The sequence below is a fragment of the Nothobranchius furzeri genome, chromosome 5 (assembly GCF_043380555.1).
Source record: "Nothobranchius furzeri strain GRZ-AD chromosome 5, NfurGRZ-RIMD1, whole genome shotgun sequence".
Classification (NCBI taxonomy): domain Eukaryota; kingdom Metazoa; phylum Chordata; class Actinopteri; order Cyprinodontiformes; family Nothobranchiidae; genus Nothobranchius; species Nothobranchius furzeri.
In genome coordinates, this window is record NC_091745.1 from 41422000 (window position 1) to 41447881 (window position 25882).

Consider the following 25882-nt stretch of genomic DNA (forward strand, 5'->3'; position numbering starts at 1 on the left):
ACACACACACACACACACACACATCCAGTATAGATGGTGCCTAATTTATCCCCAAAACAAGATAATGATGGTGAATTACGCACACAGATGCCAACCTGTGTCGGATCTACACCACAGTATTAATTTGGCTCCAACTGATACACTTGCTTACAGATGAATGACCACAGTGATGACCCTCTCAGGGATCCCCACATAGTCCTATAGTTCCATACAGGTGCTCTGTTTTATTAGCCTGGCACGCCAGCGCCATGCTTCCTTATGGGGATAGCTCTCTGTGTAGCATTAGAGGACGAGTCTGGCAGGCCAGGCCTCTGTTTTATTGGTCTGTTTATTCTGGTTCATTAGAAACTGCTTATGTAACTTATGTACGTGATTTATTTACATGAGCAGCATGCTTTTAAGGTGTTGAACTAACTGGTTGAATCAGAATGAATGAAATGACTCACATAAGTGATTGTAAAAGCTGATGAACTAGAAGCTGTTTCGTAAGTCGAACCGACCTGATGCACAGAGACGGTAGAAAGGAATGCTTTAGTTCCTTACCAATGCTGGCAGCTCGCAGCACTTATCTCTGCTGGCCCAGGACGTGCTGCAGATGATGTCAAACATCTGCAGCTGAAACTGTAAACACACACACACGTATGAGAACACACACAGGCAGCTTGGTCAGTGCTGCACATCAGACCCATCGCTATCAGTTAGCACATTTCAGAAATGTAGCGATGCTTCCGGTGCTGACTCTGGAAGGCAGCCTGGCTTCTGCTTCCTGTACACGACGAATTAAAGAGCAGGAATGAGCCAGAACATGGACACATCTGGTTTAGCTTGAATAAAACAGAAGAAAAGAACCCTGCAGGGATGCAGAAGGGTCTCACGATTACAACAAACTCATATCATAACTTTAGTATCAAAGGTCAGTGAGGTCTGATCACTGACACCGTTCATTTGACTTCAGGTGGATTTCACCTGAGGCCATGCATTCATCACTCATCATCAAACTTCATCTTGGTCAGAGTTGATAATCATGTAGTTATCAGGAACTAAATCGCTTCCCTAGAATAGATTAGTGGTTTCCAAACCCTAAGCAGCAGCAGCAGACCCACACTACCGTTGGTTAAAGTAAACGAACAATCTGATGAACCGATTATAATTTCATTTGGCTTCTGGAGATCATTTCAAGACCCCTAAGTTGGTGCTTCACAGCCCACAGCAGAGTTCCACCTCCACTAGGACCCTCTGTGCTGAATCCTAATGAAACCATAAATAACCAGAAGAGACTTGATGCATGGTCCCAGTCTGTCAGCTGGAGGTGAGCTGTTATTGCTTCAGCTGCTCTTTAATTTATTACTGGTTGGTTTTATCGGCCCGGAGGCGACTGATGCAGCGTTTTATTATATTTAATTAATTGAGCCGTTCAATTAAGAAAAAAATATAGAAAGTTGGTTTAGAATAAGTCGCGTTTATGTTAAAATACGTAAAAAGTTTATGTTTGAAAACAAAAGTCATTCATATCTTACTAATGCAGCTGTTCTATTGCAACGTTAAACGGTTTTAGAGCCTGTTGCACTCTGACTGAAGCTTTAGCTGAGACCTAAACATAAACTTTAGTAACAGACGGATTTAAATCCCAGACTCACGGACTGAAATCTGGAGGGGAAAAATAAAACATTCCAGTTGCATCATTTTTTTTAACTTGCAAGGGGAAAAAAAGGAATTTTGAAATGACACTGTCAAGATCTGCTCCAACCCCTCCGACTCTTGGGCCCAATCTCAACACTCACTCTGCGCCCTGCGGTCTCCAGCAAAGTTCACATGGAGAAAGTGTGCAGTAGGGTTCGAGTGCGTAGTACACAAGTGTGCAAATAACTGCAGAAAGGGAGCATTGTGTCATCGATCACAACTCATGCCGGGATGCTGGTAGCTGTGAAACTTTTTTCAATAACCTTTATTAACAACTTTCAAACAAATTAACTTCATTGCTGCTTTGTCTAAAACATTCAGAGCATCAACTAATCGTCCTAAAATGAACTAATTTCATTAGAAAATACATATTTTCAGAAAAGGAACTTGAGACTTGACTTTTCTCCTGCAGCAATGACTTGTGGGTAATACCCTTGCCTGAGGTCCGCATTGCTGCAGACTTGGGTGAAGTGCGGATTAAGGGTGCAATGGGGGCGTGGTCAACTTCTGCACTTGAGAATCGGGACACCCTACACACTCGCACACCTGGCTGGGAACGAGCAATTGAAGGGTGCGAGGGTGCAAGTGCGAGTATTGGGATTGGGCCTTGGTCTCGTTTAGCCCTACATAGTTGTTTATTGGACTCACCTGCCCCTTGTTATCCTACCCATGGGTTTCTGAGAATCCGTGTGTATTTAACCCCCTGTTTTCCACTTGTCCTCTGTCAGATCATTGTTGTGTTTTCACCCTGTTACGTTGCTCCTGTTGTATCATCCTACCTGCCATTATTACATAAATCTGTTTTTTTTAACCTGATCTGGTATTTCTGCCTCCTGGTCCACCGCCATCCACACTGCACCATGACAGTCACTTCTTCACTAAATGGTTGAATCTAGATCAGTTACTTTGGACTATTCAGATTGAAATGAAAGCAAATGTACATTTTCCTTACTTCATTTATGCAAAACCAACTAACACAAACATTTTTAAGCATTTAAGTAAAACCCTAAAAAAACACGTCTTTAGTATTTCCAGACGTCTGCAGCATCAATGAAATTAGCTTCCACTTACTGACTTATTATGATGGTTGTTAATATTTCTGCCTCCCATTTCACTAAAAAAACTGTTCACACACACACACACACACACACACACACACACACACACACACACACACACACACACACACACACACACACACACACACACACACACACACACACACACACACACACACACACACACACACACACACACACACACACACACACACACACACACACACATTACTCAGGAGGAGAACTTAAGCGCAAACATAAAAAGCTGATTCTTAATTTTACGATGTTTACTTGTTTTGGTGCCTAATTACCATTTTTATTTTCTTTTAGCCCATTTGACTCAAGCAGCATCTGGGTAATAAACATGTTTATAGTTTTTCTAACAAAACAAAAATCAGCTATCTATTTAATGTCTCTCTTTTAATAAACAATGAAACAAAATGCAAAGACCTGAGAAAAGAAAACGTTTTTTTCTTTGACTTACGTGTTCTTTTCTATTAGTACCATTGGGTTATTGGATTTATCTGCATTTTACCAACATCTTGCTAGTTACGCATAAATAAAATGCACAGCATAATAAAACACTGACTGGTGCAGAGTTGTCTCTTTTGCCTCGGGACCGAACCATTCTTCCCAGGATCTCCACCCCGTCTGTGGTGATGTTCCCAGCTGCGCCGACTGGTTTCTCTCCCACTGCTGAACAATCCAACACTACTTTCACTGACGTCTTGCTGACAGTTACATGGAGCTGAACAACAGGAGAAAGAAATCAGTGTTACATTTTCATATGAGAGAGGAAGAAAGTGTGTTGAAATGGTGATTAAACCGAAATACTAACGAGCAGCTCCTATTCAGTCGTTACTGCCTCCCCCCCGCCCCCCGCCCCCCCAACGGCACAAACGCACACAAAACAGAATCAGTGGAGTTAAGAAGAGGAAGTTTTAATCAGCCAGAATGAAGATGTTAGACTCGAGAGTGTGAAAGTATTAACAAACACTAATGACCCAGACTAATAATGTCTCCATTCCTGTTTTTTTATTCAAATTCAAAAATACTTTATTCATCCCAGAGGGAAATTAGAGTTTCAGTACACACACTTCTCAGATCAGACATACATAGACACACGAGAAGAATTGGTGACTGTGGTCATTCGCAACACGAGTCGCGAGACCGTTTCTTACGTACTAATCCCACTATTCCAAATAAATGGAGTTTAAAATAACAGACAGTAAGCAAAGAGAAGATCCAGACCAGCTGGATGTTTGTGAGCTGAAACTGCTGCCAGAGCCACGGACCGTCACGTTCAGCTGGTTGTTCGCTTAACGAAGAGGGAAAACTGCATTCAGGGGAAGGACAATCATAAAGCGGACCGTTGCTATCCGCATCTATGGGAATTTTTCTACTTTACTCATCTTCCTATGGAAAAAACAGGACGAAATGTACTTTTAAGTCACAGGAACGTAAATGATTACGACGTATTCAATCATACTCAAACAGAAAAGCTGATGTAATCCGACCAAGTTCGTTTTTGTGTGTTAGCGCTGATGTCGGACCAGCTGCTTTTTAACGACTTCCTGTTTGCCTCCTCAGGTGGTCTGCACACATCACTGAGCATGATGTTTGGGCTATTTTTGTAAAATAAAGCACCACAAAAATCCTCAAAGGTGCAGCCATTTTGCTGGTATTTTGTGACATTAAGTTAAAGTTAGTACTGGTGCTTAGGGAATGAATACATGAACATATGTGTGTGTGTGTGCGTGTGTGTCCCTACTTTGAGGTTTATGTTGAAGAAAACTGTGAACTGACCAGCTCTGTTTGTGCGTTTAACTTTGATGGAATTTAAACGACCTTTCCAAAAGCAGAAAGCAGCAAAAATCATTCATACATTTTTCTTCTTCTGTTGTTTTCACATTTACATAAAAACAACCGAAGGTTCAGAGAATGTTTGGCCTCTGCTGTTTCAGATGATTATTTTAAACAAACCTTTCTAAAAAGGTGATACTCATTAAAAGGTTTTTCTTCCTGTAAACTCTGAACTTACACAGATTTCAGTTATTTAGGTCAGGGGTTCCCAATTTCTTTTTTTGAGGACCCCCTTGCTCATGTCCAAGCCAGGACCCCTAGCCCCAACTCCTACATGCGTACACACGTTAAATGTGATCATTTACCATCTTTACACAGACACACAGTTATAAATTATATATGGAGTTGTGATTATACTGTAGGGTGTGTTATTGGGAGTTTATAAATGTAATTTTTACAAAGAAATTCTTGCTAACCTCACAATCTCAGCAAAGACAAAATTGTGGGGACCTCCTGTAATTTTGTGGGGACCCCCTTGGGGGTCCCGACCCCCAATTTGGGAACCCCTGATTTAGGTCTGAAAAATACCCAGTTTAAACCAGCTCAGTGTTACTGTGAGAAAGTTTTCAAACCTGCTGCAAATGGCCTCCCAAAAGGTTTCTGAAACCGAGGTTTATGAATGAATGTTTGAATCAACTGTGGTGACATTTCAGAGATCGGAGGCTTTTTGAGGCGACAGTAAAACACTTGGCTGCATTTGGACTTGCTGTCAGCTAGTCAGACCTGTCTGACATAAATGCTGTTTCTTTAAACTGAGGCCATTCAAAATTCCATCAACGAGTATGGCTTTATGCCTCTGGGTCCCCCATGGCAAACAGGTCCTAGGTGAGGGATCAGACAAAGAGCAACCCAAAGACCCCTTATGATGATGAACATAAATGGAAACAGTGTTCCCTCACCGGAGCCCCCCTCTGGAGCCACCCCCTGGATGGGGCACGTTGGCGAGCACCTGACAGCCACTTGGGACAGCTCTTCCGGGGGAATCCTAAGGCGTTTCCTGGGCAGCCGAGAGACATAATCCCTCCAGCATGTCTTGGGTCTCCCTTTAGGACTCCTCCCACTCGGACGTGCCCAGGAAACCTCACCAGGGAGGTGACCAGGAGGCATCCTGACCAGATGCCCGAGCCACCTCTATTGGCTCCTCTTGATGTGGAGGAGCAGCGGGTCTACTCTGAGCCCCTCCCAGATAATCAAGCTTCTCACCCTATCTCTAAGGGAGAGCCCAGACAACCGGTGGAGAAAACTCATTTTCATACTCATTTATCATCTTAGATCAGTTTAGACATTCTTGCTCCAGCAAGAACATTAAAATCAACGTGACGACATAAAACAGCTGATTTTAAACTCAAAATTAAAATCCACAAATTAAATTTGTTGTAAGAATAAAATAAAAAAGTTTAAATTAAAGACTGGGCTACTGTGCAGAAGGTGCAGCATAAGGCTGATGAGAACCATAAAAGTTACTAGAGTTGTGGCACATTAGAGGTCATGAGGAAGCTGAGTCCATCTGCGTGCAGCACAAGCAGCGTCACCCAGTCTGGTTCTGACCCAGGTTCTACCAGCTGGCTGCTTTCTTAAGGACCTCAGACCGTGCTGGGTGGATACACCCGCAGAGACCTGGCATGTAATCTGGCGCCGTGCCATTCAGTGTTTTATAAACTAGAAGAAGCACTTTGAAATTGATTCTATATTTACTGGTAGTCAGTGGGTTGAGACTGTTAGAGATCAGTTTGAGACACAAAACAGGAAGAAAACATGAGGGTTTTTTTCCGTTTTGAACCACACTCAACATTTTTTCAAACGTGTTCAAAATTCCAGCAACAAAACAAAAAGGAATCAAAACACTCATTAATGCTTCAGGACGTTTTGCAACCCCCCTGTGGGGAATGCCCCACACCCCACCCAACTGGTCACCATCAGTGACAGCTCAGACAGATTCTCAAATCAAATCAAATCAAATCAAATCAAATCAAATCAAAGCTTTATTTCTAAAGCGCCTTCCGCAACCCTGTCAGGAAGCCCAAGGCGCTGAACATGGAACAGTACAAAGTTAAATAAAGTGAATAAATCAGAAAATAAAAGCAATTCAAATTACAGATTACAAATTACAAAAAAAGTGAAATATTCTAATAGAAGACAAATGTGTAAAACAAGGGAAAAAGTGAACTAATGAAAACTGTGAGATAAAATCAACATAAAAGAGGACCAAATTCAAACATGTTCAGGAAACGCCGAGCAGGGGAGGTGGGTTTTTAGGCGACTCTTGAAGAGTGGCAGAGATGGGGACAGCCTAACTGAGGGTGGCAACTGGTTCCATAGTGATAGATTCTGGGTTTAGTCAGTGTTTATTTCACTAGCTAAAGCTAAAACTGGGATTTATGAGTTTATAACTTAGCAGGATATTTATAATAACGCAATGTGTGAAGTAAAGTCAAAAGTTTGACTTCGCTCTTGTGTAATGTTCTCTCTATATTCTTCTTTCCTCCTCTGTCATCTCTATTTATCCATCTCTTTCACCTGTTTCTCTTTCTCAGTCTGTGGGCCTGTCTGTGCTTCACCGAGCGTTGACAAACCCTACTGAGTTGTCCTGCTTGAACGCACAGCGTCTTCATATGGTAATACTTTCATAAAGGCCGCACAAACAAGCCCATGCACACAAACACTCTCCTTATTCACTTGTCATCCTGTCTAAATGGAGACGAACACTTCCTCTGGTCTGGCAGTCCTCTGCATCTGTTCCTTCTCTGAAGGATGTCATGTTTTCAGAAGAAGACAAAAGACACAAAATGATGGACAGCTACTCCCGCACACGCTCAAAGCCGAGATAAAGAAGTAAAACGAGAGTTGCTGCATGTTTGTGGTAAAAAAAAAAGGCAAGAAAAATATCAAAGTTCAAGTAGAAACGTATTTCACAGCAGCTGCTTGTTACGGAAAAAGAAAAAGAGTAACCGACAATAACCAGCGAGATAAAACCTGACAGCATCGCTCTGAAGTCTTTTCTGTGAGGACTGATTGTTTCCCATTGTAGAGTTGATCTGCACACTGAAATCCCCTCTGTTGCTAAGCAGTGGAGATTCTGAAAAATGACCAATCAGATTAACCTATGAAGCTTATATCATATACTGTATATATATATATATATATATATGTATGTATATATATATATATATATATATATATATATATATATATATATATATATATATATCCCGGATACTTATATATCGATCTAAGTTCATACATCAACCTGCTTGATCTAATTTTAATCCAAAGATTAATGTTTAATTTAGATAAATTTAATAGTAAAAGTTATTTTAAATCAGAAGCTAGGATCTTTGCTTTCAAATAACCAGAAATGTTACCTTTTCTGTGTTTTGTTTCAATAATGAGGCAAGTTTAAAAATGAAGAAATTTTATTACTAACAATTTTAAACTGGAAAGATTTGAAGCTACAATTGTAAAATGACAATTCATGGATGGAAATTTTAATGTCAATTCTCAACAGTTTTGATGTTAAACTTGTTTAAAAGCAAACCCGTGACTGGATGGAACTAAAATGAGAATGGTGAGTTTTGGATGCGTGAATGAAGTTCTCAGAAGGTTTCTTTCAGAGAGAATGAAAGCGTTCTGGGTGGAAATGATGTTTTGCGAATAACTGAGTCATTTTGAGAGAAACAGCATCAAACGCATCCTCGTGTTCTACCTCACCCAAACAGGACCCTCTTGTGGATCCGGAGATCAGGAGGATGGTGATTCATCCAAGATGACACTCCGGCTGGTCGTGAAGACGCAAGTGTCCGATCGTCGGGTCCAGAGTTGTCCTGGGTCTCCCTTTAGGACTCCTCCCACTCGGACATGCCCAGGAAACCTCACCAGGGAGGTGACCAGGGTTATGAAGCGTTTGGCAGATGAACGTTCTCGTCTTAACTTAACTTCAGAAATCAATGACTCTGGTAGCGTCTTCGTTAGCTGGTGACAGTTTCGTTTATTCTTTGGCTATTCTGGTCGGCGTGACTAGAACAGCAGGTGGAGGTTAGGGACGGCCGTTCCCTTTCCTCGTGGTGTTGGTTCAAGAACTGGACTTGAATCTGTGATGGTTAGTTTTACCAAAAGCTCTCAGGACCACTCCCACTCTCTCCGGAAGAAAGTTTGCTCATGCGTCAAAAACATGTGATGCAGTTATTGTTTATCTGAACTCTGTGTTAGCTGGGCAAGGTGAACTTGACCTTGTTTGCTGAACACGTCTTTACAATCATTATAATAATTATTATTGTACCCAAAGCATAATAATCCATTTCATGTAATTAAAATACCTTTATATTGAATCAAGTGATCATGTTATGATGATTATATTAAACAGTAATAAATTCAATGAATTTATTAATTATTATCTAATTATTATCATCGTGACTTGAAGTGCCCTTCTTGGGACGGAACAGCAGATATGGTGTTATGATCTTGAGCACACATCGTGGCTCCTTGGGTTAATCTGTGGATTCAAAAGTACTGTTTGACCCAGCTTGACCCAGCTGGGCAAATGTGACCGTTGCCACACATCAGAGAACCTTCGTCACGTTACACCATCAAAGGATTTCTAACTGTGTTTGATATTTCACGCTAAAATCTCTCGCACTGTGAATAAGTCATTCACTGCGCCTGCTGAGGCCAAATCAGTAGCATTATTTATTCAGCAAAGGGCATTGAATCACTTTGTTCCATAATTTGTTTTTAACTTTTCCCTCAAAAATGTATATTTTTCTCTCAAGTAAAAATGATAATGATGTCTGTTGGAGAAATTTAATCAGAATTTGACTTTTTAAATCAATTTATCACAACTTAACTGGCATAAATATATGAGACATTTCTACTTAACCCTCCCACTGTATTTATTGGTGACCCCGCAAGGAAAGGTGACCATTGAGCAGGCTTGATGGTTTATCCCTTGAGGTCCACGTGGCAGGGGTGAGGTAGTGCTCACTCCAAACACACCCACATCACCCCGCTTCTCCTCCAGCTTCACTGGCTGCCAGTCAACTTCAGGGTTCATTTCAAGATCCTGGTTCTGGTCTATAGGGCCTTACATGGACAAGCACCATCTTACATTGGTGATCTTCTTAGTCCCTACACCCCCAGCAGGTCCCTGAGGTCCAGTGATCAAAGCCTACTGGTTGTGCAGCACACCAGGCTAAAGGTCAAAGGTGACAGATCATTTGCTGCTGTGGCCCCCAGACTCTGGAACTCTCTCCCCCTGAGCCTGAGATCAGTGGACTCAGTGGTCTCCTTCAAAAAGCAGCTGAAGACTCACCTGTTCAAGCTGGCTTTTGTATGACCTTCTTCAACCCCTCGCTCTTTGTTCTGCTCTCCCCACCTATTCCACCTTCCTCAGGATCCACTGATTTCCCTCTTTCCCATTCACTCTCTTTCTTAACATTATTTAATCACAATTGCCTATTTTTGCTCATTTTAAATATATTTTTAAACATTTTCTAAATGCTTTTTTATATTTTTACAGTTTTTGTTTTTGTGAAGCGCCTCGTGATTTTTATCTTGAGAGGTGCTATAGAAATGATATCTTCTTCTTCTTCTTCCTCACCCCTGCCACACTGACCCAAGGGATAAACCATCAGTGCTGCTCAATGGTCTACTTTCCTCGCAGGATCACACCCATTAGGACAGCGGGAGAGTTAAAGAAGACCACTTTAACTTAAAACCATCAAACTAAATGAGTAAAATAGCAAAGATCTACAGAGAAAAAGCAAAAAGGCAGAAGAGGGAGGAGGGCTACTTTCTGCAGCAATGCTGACATGAATAAATTCCAATTCCCAGCTTTGAAGCAGCTGGAAACACCCTAACTCGTTCCACAACTTCAAAAACGTGACATTATAATAGATCTTCCTGAGTTTTGTGTTCTCAGCTGCTCGTAACCAGGCTTCCAGTTCTCTCTGTATCACTTTTTTCTTCAGAGTTTCAATGCTGCAGTCTGAATATAGTTAATTCAATTTGTGCTCCTCCTCCCTGGTCTGCCACCTTCTCATGGTGGAGGGGTTTAAGTGTCCCAGTCAGAGCTAAGCTGTCTGGGGCTTCATGCCCCTGGTTGGGTCCCCCATGGCAAACAGGTCCTAAAGGATCAGACAGTGCAGCCCAAAGACCTCTTATGGAGAATAATATCAATGGAAACAGTGCTCCCTCGCTCAGGGGGACCTCAACGCTCACGTAGAAATGACAGCGAGACCTGGAAAGGTGTGGTCAGGAGGAATGCCCCTGCCCCCCAGATCTGCATCCAAGTGGGGTTTTGGGTTTCTGCGCTCATCATGGATTGTCTATAATGATGTTCAAGCGTAAGGGTATTAGGGCCTGCACGACTTTATTTTTTTTAAAGTCGACAGTCAAGTAATGAAAGTCGAGTCGACTTCGACGTCGTTGATTACGTCATACGCCGGAAGCGGCGGCGGGGGGTGGGGGGGGGGGGGGTGTCGGTCGGTAGGTTCACTGGAGTTTTTGACAATTAAAATTGCGCCCACATTTTCTAAGTTAACACATCTCTTTTAACAACAGTAGTTTCTGCATCCTACTTCAGTCCTCTCCCCCCTCCCCCTGCGCAGCAGCCGCAAACTCACTGATGCACCTGCAGCCTCTCGGAGTTCCTGCTGCTCTAAACATTAAAATAATTATTTCATTTTCTGTTCCTCACTTCTGATTACCTTCAGTGGTGTCTGTTTGTTGCAACCACCAGGTACAAAAACTAACTTGTTTTTATTTGACTATTTTTCTGTCCTGCCTGTTTATTATCTTCCTGCATCTCCTCTCAATCCTAAAGAAAAACTGCTACCTGGGTTCATTTATATTCACCTTATGAGTTACCTTTGAACTGCAGTTCTAAAAGATCTACCGACCGCAAAAACAGCGGAGTGCGTGCTGCTTGCCGGCCGACTACAACGGGACCGTTTTTGCTGCTGAGTTCATGCCGGAGCGGAGCGGAGCGGAGATAGTGGAATCTTGGGGGTGCGTCACCGGAGGACAACAGGTGATGCGCCTCGCTCCGCAGCAGCGAAAAGCATCAGGCACAAATAACAGACAGAAAACATGAAAGGAAATGAGCCGACATGAACGATCGGGTGTTTAATTTGTTTTTGAGGTGGTGACACCTGATTTGGCGGTGCTCAGGACGCAATGTCTGGAGCGCACGTCAACGATCAGAGCTTTGCATGCACAAACTGGTTAAGATTAGGATGGGGGTGAGGGGAAGGTTAAATTGCAAGAGGGAAAAGGTCACAGTTTGGTTAAATGTCCGTTTTACCGCCGGTGTCAGTATCGCACAGCGCGTCGCCTCCGCCTCGATCCAGACGCGCAGGGGTTCATCACCTGCTGCCTTTTCCGAGGACTGCATCTTGTCAGTCATTATCACGTGACAGTGACTAGTTGATGACAGGCATAAAAAGTCACTACAGAGCCGTGAAGTCGACTAGTCGACTATTTCATGCAACCCCTAAAGGGTATCTATATATGCTTTTGGCACCAAGATACCTTCGGCTACAGCTCAGTTATCAACCTTTTTACAGTTTCATCTGACCTGCAGCCACATGTTTTAGACTCGGGGTGAAGAGAGGTGTGCAGCAGGATGCCGTCAGATCTGGTCAACGTATTGTGAGTATCTGCTGGGAGCACCTGGCAGTAGCCTGGCCTGCCAGACTCGTCCTCTGTTTAATTCTGCACAGAGACAGAGTCTGGTAACTCACAGGCAGAGAGGCACTTGAGGGGCGGGGCTAGCCAGCTCAAAAATAACCAGTCAGAAAAAAGATGGAAATGTCGACTGTAGTTTTTTAGCTGTAGTCAAAAATGGCATCTGGCAACGGCACAGACATCTTTTATTTTTTTATTTATTTTTTTTTTAGAAGAAATGCTTTTAGCGCTTCTGCTTGTTGTTTTAAAGACATTCAAGTCATTTAGAACAGAGGAAAGAGTCACAGCGAACTCCACTTCAGTCGCCATGTTTATGACTCGGTGTTGTGGTGTGTGACATACGCTACTCAGCGCTGATTGGCTTGGTTAGAATTCTCAGGGGGTGGGGTTATTTGAATAGGAGAGTTCCCAGACCCTTTCTCTGTCCAGAATTAAACAGGGGAGGAGTCTGGCAGGCCAGGCTGGTCTGGCAGGGTCTCTTAAGTAGGAGCTTTAGGAGTCCTACGGGGTACCAAGCCCTCTGATACTGGCTGTTAGGCATGAACGGTGTCAGAGCTTGGTCCACGTTGCCGGCAGTTAGTTAAGCTAGTTTCTGGTGAGAGTTGGACTCCACCAGAGCTGCCCTTTGTCAGTGATTCTGTTCATAACTTTTATGGACAGGATTTCTGATGAAGTGGGGTGGTGAGGGGATCCGTTTTGATGGCCTGAGGGTAAGGTCTCTGCCCTTTGCAGATGATGTGGCCCTGTTAGCTTTATCAGACCGTAATCTCCAACTTTCACTGGAGTGGTTTGCAGCCGAGTGTAAAATGGCTGGGATAAAAACCAACACCTGGAAATCCAAGACCATGGTTTTGAGCTGGAAAAGGGTAGGGTGCTTTTGGGTCGGGGATGAGGTCCTGCCCAAAGTGGAGGAGTTAATGTATCTTGGGGTCTTGTTCCCAAATGAGGGAAAATGTAGAGGGAGGTAGATGGGTTTGTTGCTGCTGCGTCTACAGTGATGCAGGTGTTGGGCCAGTCTCTGGTGAAGAGAGAGCAGAGCTGGAAGTAGGAGTAATAGATTTATTGGTTGGTCTACGTTTCAACCCTCATCTACATTCACAAGCTTTGTGGGGTGACCAAAAACAAAAACAAGATTGTGGAGAAGAAACTAAAATGAGTTCTCCTCGCAGAGTGTCTGAGGTCTTCCGTAGAGAAGGGTACGAAGTTTGGTCAATGGGAGGGGCTCGGCGTAATATCAGCTACTCCTCCCCATTGAGAAGGGCCATTTGAGGTGGCTGGGGCATCTGGTTAGGAGGCCTCCCTGGTGAGGTACTCCAGTCCAACTGGAACGATGCCTAAGGGAAGACCCAGTAAAATTATGGAGGGACTATGTTACTTGGCTGGCCAGGGAACACCTTAGGATTACCCCAGAGGAGCTGGCCCAAGAGCCTGGGGAGAAGGAAGTTTGGGCTATCTACTTAACCTGCTGCCCCCGTGGCCCGACCCCAGACAAGTGAAGGACAAAGGATGGTTGGATGGATGGATGGATGATTTGTGTTTTTTTAACCCCTTCTTTAAGTAATTTTGGGAATTGTAGCACACAGATTTTGGAAGCAAACCTTGTGGAAGCTGCCATGGAAGATTTTTTTGATATCTGGTCCTTCGAAGGTAACCGTTTGGAAGTCTCCTCTGTAGTCATAGTTGAAGAACGTCAATGTCTTCCCTGAATCTAAAAGCAGACAGAAAGAAGAAGTGAAGAGGTAAGAAGAGCCAAAGTTCTGATTTAAGGCATTCAATTACATTTATTAGGTTTCTCACCACATCAGCTCATACTCTTTCAATAACGTTTTCTATATAAAACAACACAATAAGAACAGTAAACTGGAATCTTATCACAGGAAATTATGGTGTATTTATAAAATAGACTAGCAATTTAAACTGTTGCTTATGAGCTAATAAAAAGGAAATATCAGAAAGGTCTTGGTATTTTGGCAGGAAGCCAGAAGTCAACTAGTCTGGTTTGAGACACTGATGCTACAAACTCCCTCCAAGGACTGTTGCATAAAGTGAGTTCAACCAGCCAGTCAGCTAACCAGTCAGTCAACCAACCAACCAACCAACCAACCAACCAAAAGATGATGGTTTTGAAAACCAAAGCAGCACCATTTGTGATGTTTTTGCACTTTCCCTTTCCAAACTTGTGAACTTTCTTCATTTATTTGAAAGAAAAGAAAACAAAAAATAAATAAATCAAGAAAAAAAGTTGCAAAACTGTTATTCAAACTTACTGTCAAGGATTAGTCCCACCAATGGCTCATTGTTTTTGTTGAGAATTTCCCACAATGCAAAGGGTTCCTGCGGCGTCTCAGGGAGTAAACGAAGCATCATAGAAATGGTGTAGTCAGACGGTAAACCCTCAGGATGAAGGTAACTGGTGCAGGAGTGAAAACACACACACACACACACACACACACACACACACACACACACACACACACACACACACACACACACACCGGGGTTGGCTGTGCTTTAAAATCTTGTAGCCCCTGGATGTGTTTTAAAAGTGTCAACGTCTTTTCCAGCGACTGCTCTCCGCTGCTTCCCGCCGACTCTGAGCAGCCGCTCTTTTCTGATCACAGCAACTTTTGAGTCTCCGAGAGCTTCAGGTTTAAATCTCACCTTCAGCTTTTCGCTCTGCTCATGGCTGACACTTTTCTAAAGCGGCACAATCACACAACAGGAGGGTAAAATTACAGCTTGCTGACAGCACAAACTGGAAAAAGCTCACCAAGTGACAACAGCATAGAAAAGAAGAGTTTAGAAGAAAAAAATTAAACAGCTAAAAGCTCAGATTTGGTACGACTCAGTTTTACATTTCTTAGACTAATGTTTGAAGTTTCTAACTCAATTCAACAGTGATATTTAGACCAATTATCTTCACGTAAATCAGTACTAGTTTTTGTTCAAACAAGCAAATATTCTTTAAATTCATTGAACTTGTAAGTAAAAATCTCAACCTTAAGCTTCAATCTTAGCTGACACGGGTTTACGAGTTTACTCGTTTTGGCTGAACAGACTGCAGACTGTCGGATGGACGGTGTCGTCATGACGGCTCATGTTTCCCGCCGCCGTCTTCACCAAAACCACTAACTTTGTTAGGCCCACAGGAATAATATGGGCGGAGAAAGTTGCAGGTAAAAGAATGAGATACCAGGTGCTCAGCTTTTCTTTCTGCCAATCTTCTAACAGCTTCTATAAACATCATCGTCGCTAAATGTTTTTTTTTTATCAAGAGAGAAGAATAAATAATGGAGCAACTAGATTATCTGCATCAACAATGGAGGTCTAATAGGAGTAGACTAATTAGTTTTTATGGGATAGTACTAAAAACTTCAATTCATCAGTAAAAAGAAGCAGAATTACAAAAACAAACTGCTGGACAGGTGCTCTGCATGGCATTCTTCCCTCTACTCACATGGTGGGCTGTAACACCAGAGCGTCGCGGTGCAACCTGTAGCAGGAGAAGCTGTTGAAGGAGCCGGGCTCCAGAGAAACTCCAGGTATGGAGCTGTACTCCTTCTCCACCAGGCCAAACTTCTCCATCATCCTGAAACCTGAAGCATCGTCATCATCATCATCGCTGCAGTAATCATTCCCATCTCCACTGTTTGGACCATCATTACTGCACTGCTATCATTATTGCAAACATCGTCTGATGGACCACTGAGACCATTGTCTGGGAAATGAAACCTCTTACCTGCCATCGTGTTACCACCCATCAAAACCGATGGACATGCTGGAGGGAGGAAAAGAGCACATTAGTTCAACTCTGATATTTAGATTTTTTTATTGTTCTGTTCTATGTGACATTTTTTCAGTTTAAAAGTCAGCTGAGAAGCCGTTTTGCTTCTGATTTGTGTTTTAGACCTGCTACTCACTGGCAGTTGCAGCCTCACAGACGAAGGTGATGAGCTGCTCTTCTATTTTCTTCACAGCGTCCAGATCATCCACAAAAAAGACGTGCCGATCACTGGGTTTACTGGCAATGTTCACCAGCTCTCCGTAGTCTGCATCCGCAAAGCCGATGGCAAAGATGATGTAGCCTGAAAACGAGATCGACAATATTTGATTCAAGATTGAAGTCAGAGGTAAACCTTTGTCTGATAGGAAATAATGTCAGTCACGAGTTTTACACAGCAGTTCAGCAACTAACACATATTTAAGGAAAAGTTAATGAACTGGACCCAGACTGGATCAGTAAAAGCTAGCATTGTTTATTAATCCCTTTTCTTTTAACAGAAGTCATAATCACCTTCCATTTGCATCTCTCTGGACACTTTGTTTACATCATCTTGTGAACGTCCATCAGTCAGAACAACCAGGACTTTAGGAACGCCCCTCCTGGCTCCTGCTGCTGGTGTATAAATGGATTCCTTCACATGTTTGATGGCTCGACCTACAACAGAATAACAAAGATTATGAAAAAGGGCATCACATCGACATGCTGAAACATCTGTTTATGATTTAGAGCAGTTGTGACAGAATTAACTGTACATTATTAAAGAGACAAAATCTAAACTTCTTTTAGGTCAGTGAAGATGTTTCAGGTCTCATCCTAGATCTTATTTTGGATCCAGCTGATGACAGAAAAACAACTAAACTGCTCCTGGTGCCATTACCAGTAAACATCACATGCCTTGTAAGTCATTCTCTGGGGGTGAACCCTTTATAGGAACTAGAGCCCTATTTCCTGATATCTGAAGATCTCACCTCTGATAGGGTAACAGCAACATGATTCCACCACTGACTTGCAACTTTGATGTTTCATCTCCACAAAAAACACAAGCCTGGAGGAGTTCTGCTGTGTGGTGGAGTTACTAATGCTAATGGTTAGCTTCTACTAGCATCTCCCCGTCGTGAGTCCATGAATGTTGAGTGACAGTGTGACATATCTGTTCAGGATTTTCTAATCCTAGAGTTTTACCATCTATTTTCTATCAGAAGCTAATGTAGGAGATAGGTGTAGGAGACTATTTTCATGTTCAGCCTGCATGAAAAACTCAGAGTGACCGATTATAATCAGAAATAAGATCTAAACAATGGGTTTTCAGTGCTTCACACCTTTGAATAAAAAGTTTTTCCAAAACATATAACTTTCATCTAAACTTGAAAGCACGAGCAATGAAACTGTAAGTATCTACTTACAGGAACTCATGACCCAGAAGAGGAAGCACAAGAACAAACTCATCGTCATAGAAACTCATAGTCATAGATTAGAGTCTGTAAAAAATTGTAAAATCCTTTATAGTCGACTGAGAAACTAGCTAAATGAATCAATCATTTGAAACTACATTTAGTACTTTCTAAGGTTATTGGTCTGAACATTAAGGCTTTTTTTGTTGCTGATCTAAAACATGTTTGCGTGAGAAAGCCAAAACAAGAAAAAGAAAGCGGGTAAACACTTTGTTCCAGCTGTGTGTCACAAAGTGCAACCTTCAGTGGTGCAAGGACAAACGTTACGATCAAACTTTAGACTTAGATTGTGTGATAAGCTGCTAATAGACCTATCAGTCAATAAGTGTTAACTTTTAAAAAAGTGAAAGACTCTTTGGCAGCACCGTTCTCTCGAGGTCTTTTACGTCAGCCACTCTGGTGATGCTTCAGCCGCGTCTGAATGGGTTTTTGATGTTAAATTCAGGAGAGTATCTTGGTGGCTCTCTGTGCTGCTGCAGAGAACCAGAGCATCTCAGAAACCTGGACTCTGACTATGATGGATGTTTTTTTTTATTTTTATAAAAGTACAACGTTCTGTCACTAAACAGGAGTAGAAATGAAGTACTTGATATAAAACTTGACACTGGTAATCCAAGTGGATGAGTAAACTCATTATGCTGGGTCACTATGATTTAATGTCAGTATTTGCACTTGTCTGTGATAACTTGTTAAACATGTTCATAAGGTCGCATCGCTAATCCTCTCCTGACCTTTTCATAATAAACTAAAAAGTCATCCAGCACTATTCATCCTCTAAAGTCCCCTTTTGTTAAATCCCCCCACTCATGACTCGAGAGTTTTAACTGTTTAATTGTCCCAGGAGAATGAGATCAGCACAAGAATGACCAGAATTTACCAGAGTGTCACGTCTTTGTCAGAAATGAAAAGCAAACTCTGTCAATAAAATCGTAACCCTTTCCTTCTCGTTTCCATTGATTAAGATGTCAGCGGTGACAAATGATCAAGTGCATGTTCTGGTAAAAGTTGTGACGTCAGATATCTGAGAGCAGTTCATCTGTTCTCACTCTGTCCTCTGATCATGACGGGCAACTTTGGAATTACAACAGCTAGCCGAGCGTGAAGGGACATGTGCAGAAAAACATAATATATATCTATATATATCTATATATATCTATATATATATATATATATATATATATATATATATATATATATATATATATATATATATATATATATATATATATAGAGAGAGAGAGAGAGAGAGAGAGAGAGATAGATATAGATAAAACTCATCATCAGTAACGTGAAATAAATATAAAAAATATGGGTACAACTTTACAATGAAGCTTCCCTTAAAAAATGACAAATAAATTACCTCCCTTCATTAATCTGAACAAAACACTGTAAAATAAAATAGTTTTTGGTTTACTCTTTGTGTTTTTTCACTTGTTTTCTGATCTTCGACTGTTTAGATCTTTATTAATTATTTTTGCCTTTTAATCATAATTAAATTTTGATGTCTTTGTGAAGCACTTTATGGTTTGATTTGTGATAAGTGCTACATACATACACTTTACTTACTGACTTAAATATTAACACCTATTAAAGCGAGTGAAGTGGTACCATATAGGCTCCGTCCTACTGTTACAAATGTTTATTAGTCATAAATAAAGACCGACAACCGGATGGTCCGGTAGTTGCTTTCGGTCCAGAACGTGTTACGGGGGGAGGTTTTTCAGACAAATGTGAGAGAACCAATTTATTACATTATCTTCCATCTCCACAGCATATTTATCACATTACTATGGTAGAATGTTGTTAAGAAACACAAAATAGTTTTTTCAAATTTTCTCTAACAGCTTTAATATATAACTGCTAAATGAAATATAGGTCAACATATATAGCTCACTATTTGGCAAGCAACTGGTCAGGCTTGTCTCATTCTCACCCTTTATTAATGATTGATGAAGTGTTGCAGATTATTTGATAACACATATATAAACTATTTGTTAGCCATTAATAAAGGGAGACCTTTTGAAAATTGGTGCACAAATATGGTCTGCAATGATTTAGTTAAGCAGTGTGAAACTCCATGTTGTGATGTGTGTGCACATTAAAACACAGAGCCCAGATAATCCACCTTCACATCCCAAAGAGAAAAAACAGTTCATCACTTGCATAAGATGCAGCGAAACAGAGTCAATGATGAGTGCAATTATTCATGCAGAGTGTGAAAATGTCAAAACATGCACTCACATAGAGTGTGTATGCAGAAAAGAGGACTAAATGCCCATTAAATGAGCCAGTGAGAGGCTCACCAAAACCCTTATGAATAAATTCATGGTGAAATTTCAGAAACTGCCTGAGTCTTTAAAATGCTCCTCCAGCACATCCGTATGAGTTCTGATAGTAAAAACAGACAGCGAGGTCTCTTAAGAGGCAGTTCTGTACCGTTTACAGAACTAAAAGAGGAAAGAGAATTATAAATAGCATTATGATAAGAGAGCAAAAAATCTCTTTTTCTTTTCAGGAAAACCTTTGCAGAGATGGCAAGCAAGAAACTCCACCGCTGTTACTCCCGGCTATGCAGCCAGGTCCCAGGTGTGAAGAAGCAGTTGTGGTATGAATGTACACAAAAATAAATAAATAAATAAATAAATAATAATAATAATAATAATATATATATATATATATATATATATATATATATATATATATATAAAAACACAACACTTTTGTTTTTGCTCCTATTCTTTATGAGCTGAACTCAAACATCTGAAAATTTGTCTACATACACAAAACACCCATGGCTCTCAAATATTGTTCTGAAATCTGTCCACGTGTGTTAGTCAGCACTTTTCCTTTACAAAGATAATCCATCCCACCTCACAGATGTGGCATATCAAGGAGCTGATTAGACAGCATGAATAATGTACAGGTGTGCCTTAGACTGCCCACAATAAAAGGACACCCTGAAATGTGCAGATTGATCAAACAGCACAATGTTAATGCAATTGGCATGCTGACTGCAGGAATGTCTACCAGAGCTGTTGCCCGTGAAGTGACTATTCAGTGCAAGTAGAGTATGAAGCTTCAGGTGTGATATCAGAGGGAAAGATGGTGACAAAAGGACTTAGTCATCAGACTCAGGAAGAAAATACAACTTTATCAAAAGATAACAGATAGGAGACATAAAATACAAACTAAAAAAGGCATTTGGGATTGTGTGCTGGCACCAGCTGGTGTAGGCCAGATTTAGGGAGACTATGCGTCTCCTCACACCTCTGTTCTCGATTTGCTTGGGGCTGGAAGCTAGGAGTGGGAGCTGGCTGTCTGGTTGGGGTGGTGGGTCGCTTTGCTCTGCGTTGGGTGGGGATGCCTACTCATCATTACCCCAGTAAGAACGAGACCACCTCTGGTGTCCGGGAATGGTTATGCCCTCTGTGCAGCAGTACCGGCACCAGAGTGAGTAGGGTGCTTATGGGGAGCATGAGTGGGTGCATGACGTACACTCTTGTGCATCTTTAGATTGAACGTGTTTATGTGTGAGCATGACTGTGTGAGTGTGTGACTGTATCTGTCAGGTGGGGTCTTGGACTTCTCCCCTCTCCTGAGACATCTTGTGGTGCTACATCTTCTTCTACCCTCCCCTTGCTGGTGGGTGGTGTCTCAGTCGTCCTGCGTACTTGCAGCTCCCGTGTCTGCTGATTCCCTGACATTAAACCAACAGCTGACAAGGTTCTGCTGCTTTCTCATCTTATTTTGCTCCTCTAAGTTTTCTGCAGGTGGGCGTGTCGGAGAGTCACAGCTGCGGCTGATTTCCCATTAGCATGGCCAGGGGATTTAAGGAGCGGTGTTGCCACACTTCAGTGCCGGTTGATACTCTCACGTTGGGTAACCTCTAGCCTCATCCTGCCCAGTCAGATTAGTTCTGAGCCTGCGTAATTTTGACTTGTACTTATTCAGCCTTCCTGTTTTCCACAGTATCTGCCCTGGATCCTCATCTCTGTTTTCGCCTGCCTGAAGTGTGTTTTACCACAACGTCGCTCATCTCCCCTGGCCGTCCATTCTCCACCATCCAACTGCCCTGGATCATCCTCAACCACCAGCTACCCATCTCCACCTGATCCCTCTCTGCACAGGCCTGACTTGCCTTCCCCTTCAGCCCATTATCAGCCCAGCGCCGTAAGACCACTCCATTTTCATTATCTAGTTTAATTTCTTGGTTCTCAGTTTCCTGTTCTCACCCCGTTCATATTCTGTTTTTAGACCCGGAGTTTCACCCTGCCTCGTTTGGAACAGCGCCATTAGTTTCCCTTTAGGTTCTTTCATAATAAACATTTTTGTACTTTCTTACCTGTGTTTCCGTGAGGGATTCTTTCAGTTGGGTCAGGAATCTTCCACCCACCGTGACAACAGCAGCCTTCCCCATCGTGAGTCAAGATGGGTGAATCCATGAATATTAAGTGACAGTGTGATGTAGATCAACCAAACCATTTTATTAAGCGCTTTCAACACATACATGCAACTGACCAAAGCACTGCACAATAAAAACAACAAGCAAAATTTTAACATTTGAAAAATCAGTGACTTTTCACCCCCCGTGAGGCGAAAAATATCAAACTGGCTAGATATTCACCTCAGCGTCTCATGAGGCAGAAAACTCGGTGAAAATCAGGCACACACAGCGAGGTACCTGCTGAGCAAACGGTCAATCAAGGCCATTTGCTCAGCAGTTTGCTCTCGCGTGTGGCAGGCTTTAGAAACCGTGAGGAGGAGCTGATCCTCAGAGCTCAGAGCTTGGGGAGGGAGGTAGCGATGGAGCAACACACTCAGGTAAGAAGGGGCTTGGCCATTCAGAGACTTAAAAACTGAAATTTAAAAGAATTTCAAATCAATCCTAAATTGGACCGCCAACCAGTGAAGGGATCGGGCGGCTATGGTAATGTGTAATCTTCTATTGGCTCCAGTTAAGAACCTTGCTGCTGCATCGTGAACCAGCTGGAGTCTGGACAGAGCTGCTTTGCTAATGCCATGAAGGCAGGAGTTTGAATAATAATGTAACGAGACCACAGACTCTAGATGGCATTTAGTCAGAATAGGCTTGAGTTTGGAAAGGTGAGGTGGTAAAAACAGGATTTCACTGTGCTGTCAATGTGAGCGTCCATCTTTAAGGCCGTGTCCATTTTCACTCCTAGGTTGGAAACAGCCGAGGTCACGCGAGAAGAGAGAGAGTGGAGGTCAGGTGACGGAGCAGCTGTAACATTATCCAGACTGAAAACATTACTTCAGGTTTGGAGTCGTTTAGATGGAGAAAGTTTTCAGTCTGGCTTTTCGGAAGCTAAGTCCTCATTAAAACACGTGTTTCCATCTTGAAACTCAAACTTTTAATGCAATGTTTGCAGACATTGTTTGTTTTCCACATCGTCACTCTGAACCCATCGGGTATTTATTATTACATATTTAGTTTTGATCCGACAATAAACTGAACTAAAGAAGCTTTTAGTGAGACTGACGAGGGCGTGTGTCAGCGTATGGCCTTCTGCGTGTTCTGCAGAGAGACGCTAAAACACTGCCTAAAATTATTCCAAAATCTTTTGGTTATTTTTATGTTTGCCCTGACTGCTAAAATGAATGAATCTACATTTAAAGCAAATGAATAAATAAATAAATAAATAAATAAATAAATAAAATTAATTAATAAAAATATACCTCTAAATTCTAGACTTTCTAAACAGGACGGTTTTGTCCTGCAGAAATAAGTGAAATATAAGAAAATTATTAAAACTAACTAATTAACCCAAAAGGATCATCTCTGTTGCAGGGATTATTTTTTCAAATGGATTTAGACCGTTTTCAAAACAGAATTACTGTTAATACCACTGCTGCTGCATCCTGAGATTAGTTAGAAAATCTTATCAGGAAGTAAATCTTTGCCAGTTTGCTTGTAAACAGCAGCATCGTGTTTTAGTGCTACATGAGGAATGCAGAATTTCAGAGGAGGGAAGCATTAAGCCATAAAAGCCTTACTGAACACAACATCGTAAGCACACGAACGCTTGGCTCTGTGCTCAGAAATGATCGTGTTTTTGTGAGGTCGAGAGGCAAACTGGAATAAAAAGGAGACAGAATATTGGTCTAACCTTGTGAGAGCTTGCTGTCTCTTTTCCCTCTTTGTTTGGTGAGGATTAAATTTCATGCTTCATTTTCTGCTCATCCATGGACCACATGCACACATTTATTGTCCCTTCAGCTATTTTTTTTTCTCGGTTTCTCCTTCTGGATAAGTGTGCAAACAGCAGATAGAAGAAACCTAAAGAATAAAACAGGAGAAAGGGACAAAGCAAAAAACACAACCAGGAAGGGAGGAGAGGACAGAAGCAGGTGGGCAAGAGAAAAAGCTGAATAGGAAAAGAAAAAAAAGTGGGAGCATAGGAGCGTAGATATGAGATGAGATGAGATGTGAGCCCCAGAACATATAAGCTTTGCTCAAGGACACAATTACTCTGCACAGATGCCCTGAGACTTTAGCAGAATGAAAGCGATGTGAACGACCACCACACCCTGCAAAGTTTTAAAGCTCCTCAGCTATGGACATTTATCTTGTGGGTACAGTGTGAGGTTCTGTTTATTTCCCAGAAATGTTTGTCATGCATTCTGATGGTGAAGAAGTAATTTTCCTTCTGCAAAAAATTAAAGCAAAGCAACACACTGCAACAACTTTGTTAGATTTTGCAGCCATTGTTGCACTAGAGCAGCTAAATGTGAAAACATGCAGGTTTTCTACTTGACTTGTTTTTTAGTTACAACCACGTGATTATTGCACATATGCACCAGTGAATGTGACTAACAGTGGGGAGCAAAATTAAATTTTTCTACAAAAAAAAAACTGATTCTCTTCAAGTTTTATAATCAACGGGATACTTGGCAACTTTGACTAAATTTTAAATCATTTTCTTGAGCCAGTATGTGCTAAAATTACCCTTTACAGGGTTAATAAAATGTCACTCAAACCCCCACCACCCTCTGTGGCCAGAATACCGCATTTGCAAATCCAGAGTGCCATTCCCATCTGTTGTACTTGAAAAAAAAACAATGAGCTGACATACCAGGTGCTGCAGTCTGCTTCCAGCATGTTTTCCTGCATGTTTTAGACCAGGGGTCACCAACTCCGGTCCTCGAGGGCAACCATCCTGCACATTTTAGCAGTGTCTTTGCTCCTACACACCTGCTTGAAATGAATGAGTAATTATCAGGCCTGTGCAGAGTTAAACGTGGGAAGGAGAGGATTCAATTACTTCATTAAGGTGTGGTCAAGCAGGAAACAGAAAACTAGCAGGATGGTAGCCTTCAAGGACTGGAGATGGCGACACCTGTTTCAGATCATGGACACAGCTGATTTGTTTAATTTAGTGATGAACCGCTCCTCCAGACACTAATGAAGGCTGGGGAGACATTTCAGCTGTTAAATGAAGGCGTTAAAAGCACGAACGCAGAGCAAGGAGACAGATTCTGCTTTCAGTTCTAGTAAACGAGCACTAGGGGTGCTAAAAGCAAGCCAAAACTGTGTAGTCTTTATCATTATTGGAGCAAATAATAGCAAACCACTAAAATCCTTTATTCTTCCCTTTTGTAATACTTGGATCAGTTTAAATGTCTTTAGTGTCTATACATTTTCCAGAAGAATGGATTGTAAGCAAGTTCCTGGTTTGTGAATTGTTTGTTCACTAACAATGGCAATAAACCTATTCTGACTCTGATTTCTTGTACCTGTTTTTGGGTGGTTTTCTAATCCTCAACATAATAAAAATCAGCTCTTCGAATGAAATAACATCACCTTTATAATGGAAGACAGACTCTAAAGTACATGCACCAAGGTGTGTACAGCTTATCGTTCATTCATTCGTTCGTTCGTTAGTTCGTTCATTTTATTAATACAGCCCCTTCCCACCCCCAATCAAGGTGGCCCAAGGCACTGAATGCAGTGCAGAGAAGCAGCACAATAAAACAGCTCTATAATAAAACACAGAGATAAAAACATTTAAAAAAAGAGCTACAAATAATAACAATAGTGATCAAAAACATAAAAATGTGACTGAAAACAACCCAGAAACAGATCTAAAATACAGCTTAAGCCTTGCTTTAAAAGCAGGCAGCGACGTGGATGGCTTGGTTCCAAAGCCGAGGACCCAGAACTGCAAAGGCACGATCAACCCTAAACTTACGCTTTGATCGCGGTACCACCAAAAGGTCACTCTGACCCGAACGTAGCGATCTTGCAGGGACGTAACGGGTCAGCAGGGAGGCTAAATATGGTGGCGCTGATCCAGACAGGGAATGAAAAACAAGGCCCAGGATTTTTAACAAGATGCAACTCTTCA

At 41.8% G+C, this 25882-nt stretch overlaps 1 protein-coding gene across 1 annotated transcript in view; it reads right to left on the reverse strand.

Annotated features, from left to right (window-relative positions):
* col14a1a (collagen, type XIV, alpha 1a) overlaps window positions 1–25882 on the reverse strand; it is a 184607-nt gene that overhangs the window by 42166 nt on the left and 116559 nt on the right. The window contains exons 27-34 of the mRNA XM_015949068.3: window positions 16576–16719; window positions 16202–16366; window positions 16021–16059; window positions 15739–15877; window positions 14549–14691; window positions 13880–13989; window positions 3328–3486; window positions 544–621 (exon numbers count right to left, since the gene is read on the reverse strand). Coding sequence (XP_015804554.1) covers window positions 544–621; window positions 3328–3486; window positions 13880–13989; window positions 14549–14691; window positions 15739–15877; window positions 16021–16059; window positions 16202–16366; window positions 16576–16719 — 977 coding nt within the window. The remainder of the gene's footprint in view (window positions 1–543; window positions 622–3327; window positions 3487–13879; window positions 13990–14548; window positions 14692–15738; window positions 15878–16020; window positions 16060–16201; window positions 16367–16575; window positions 16720–25882) is intronic.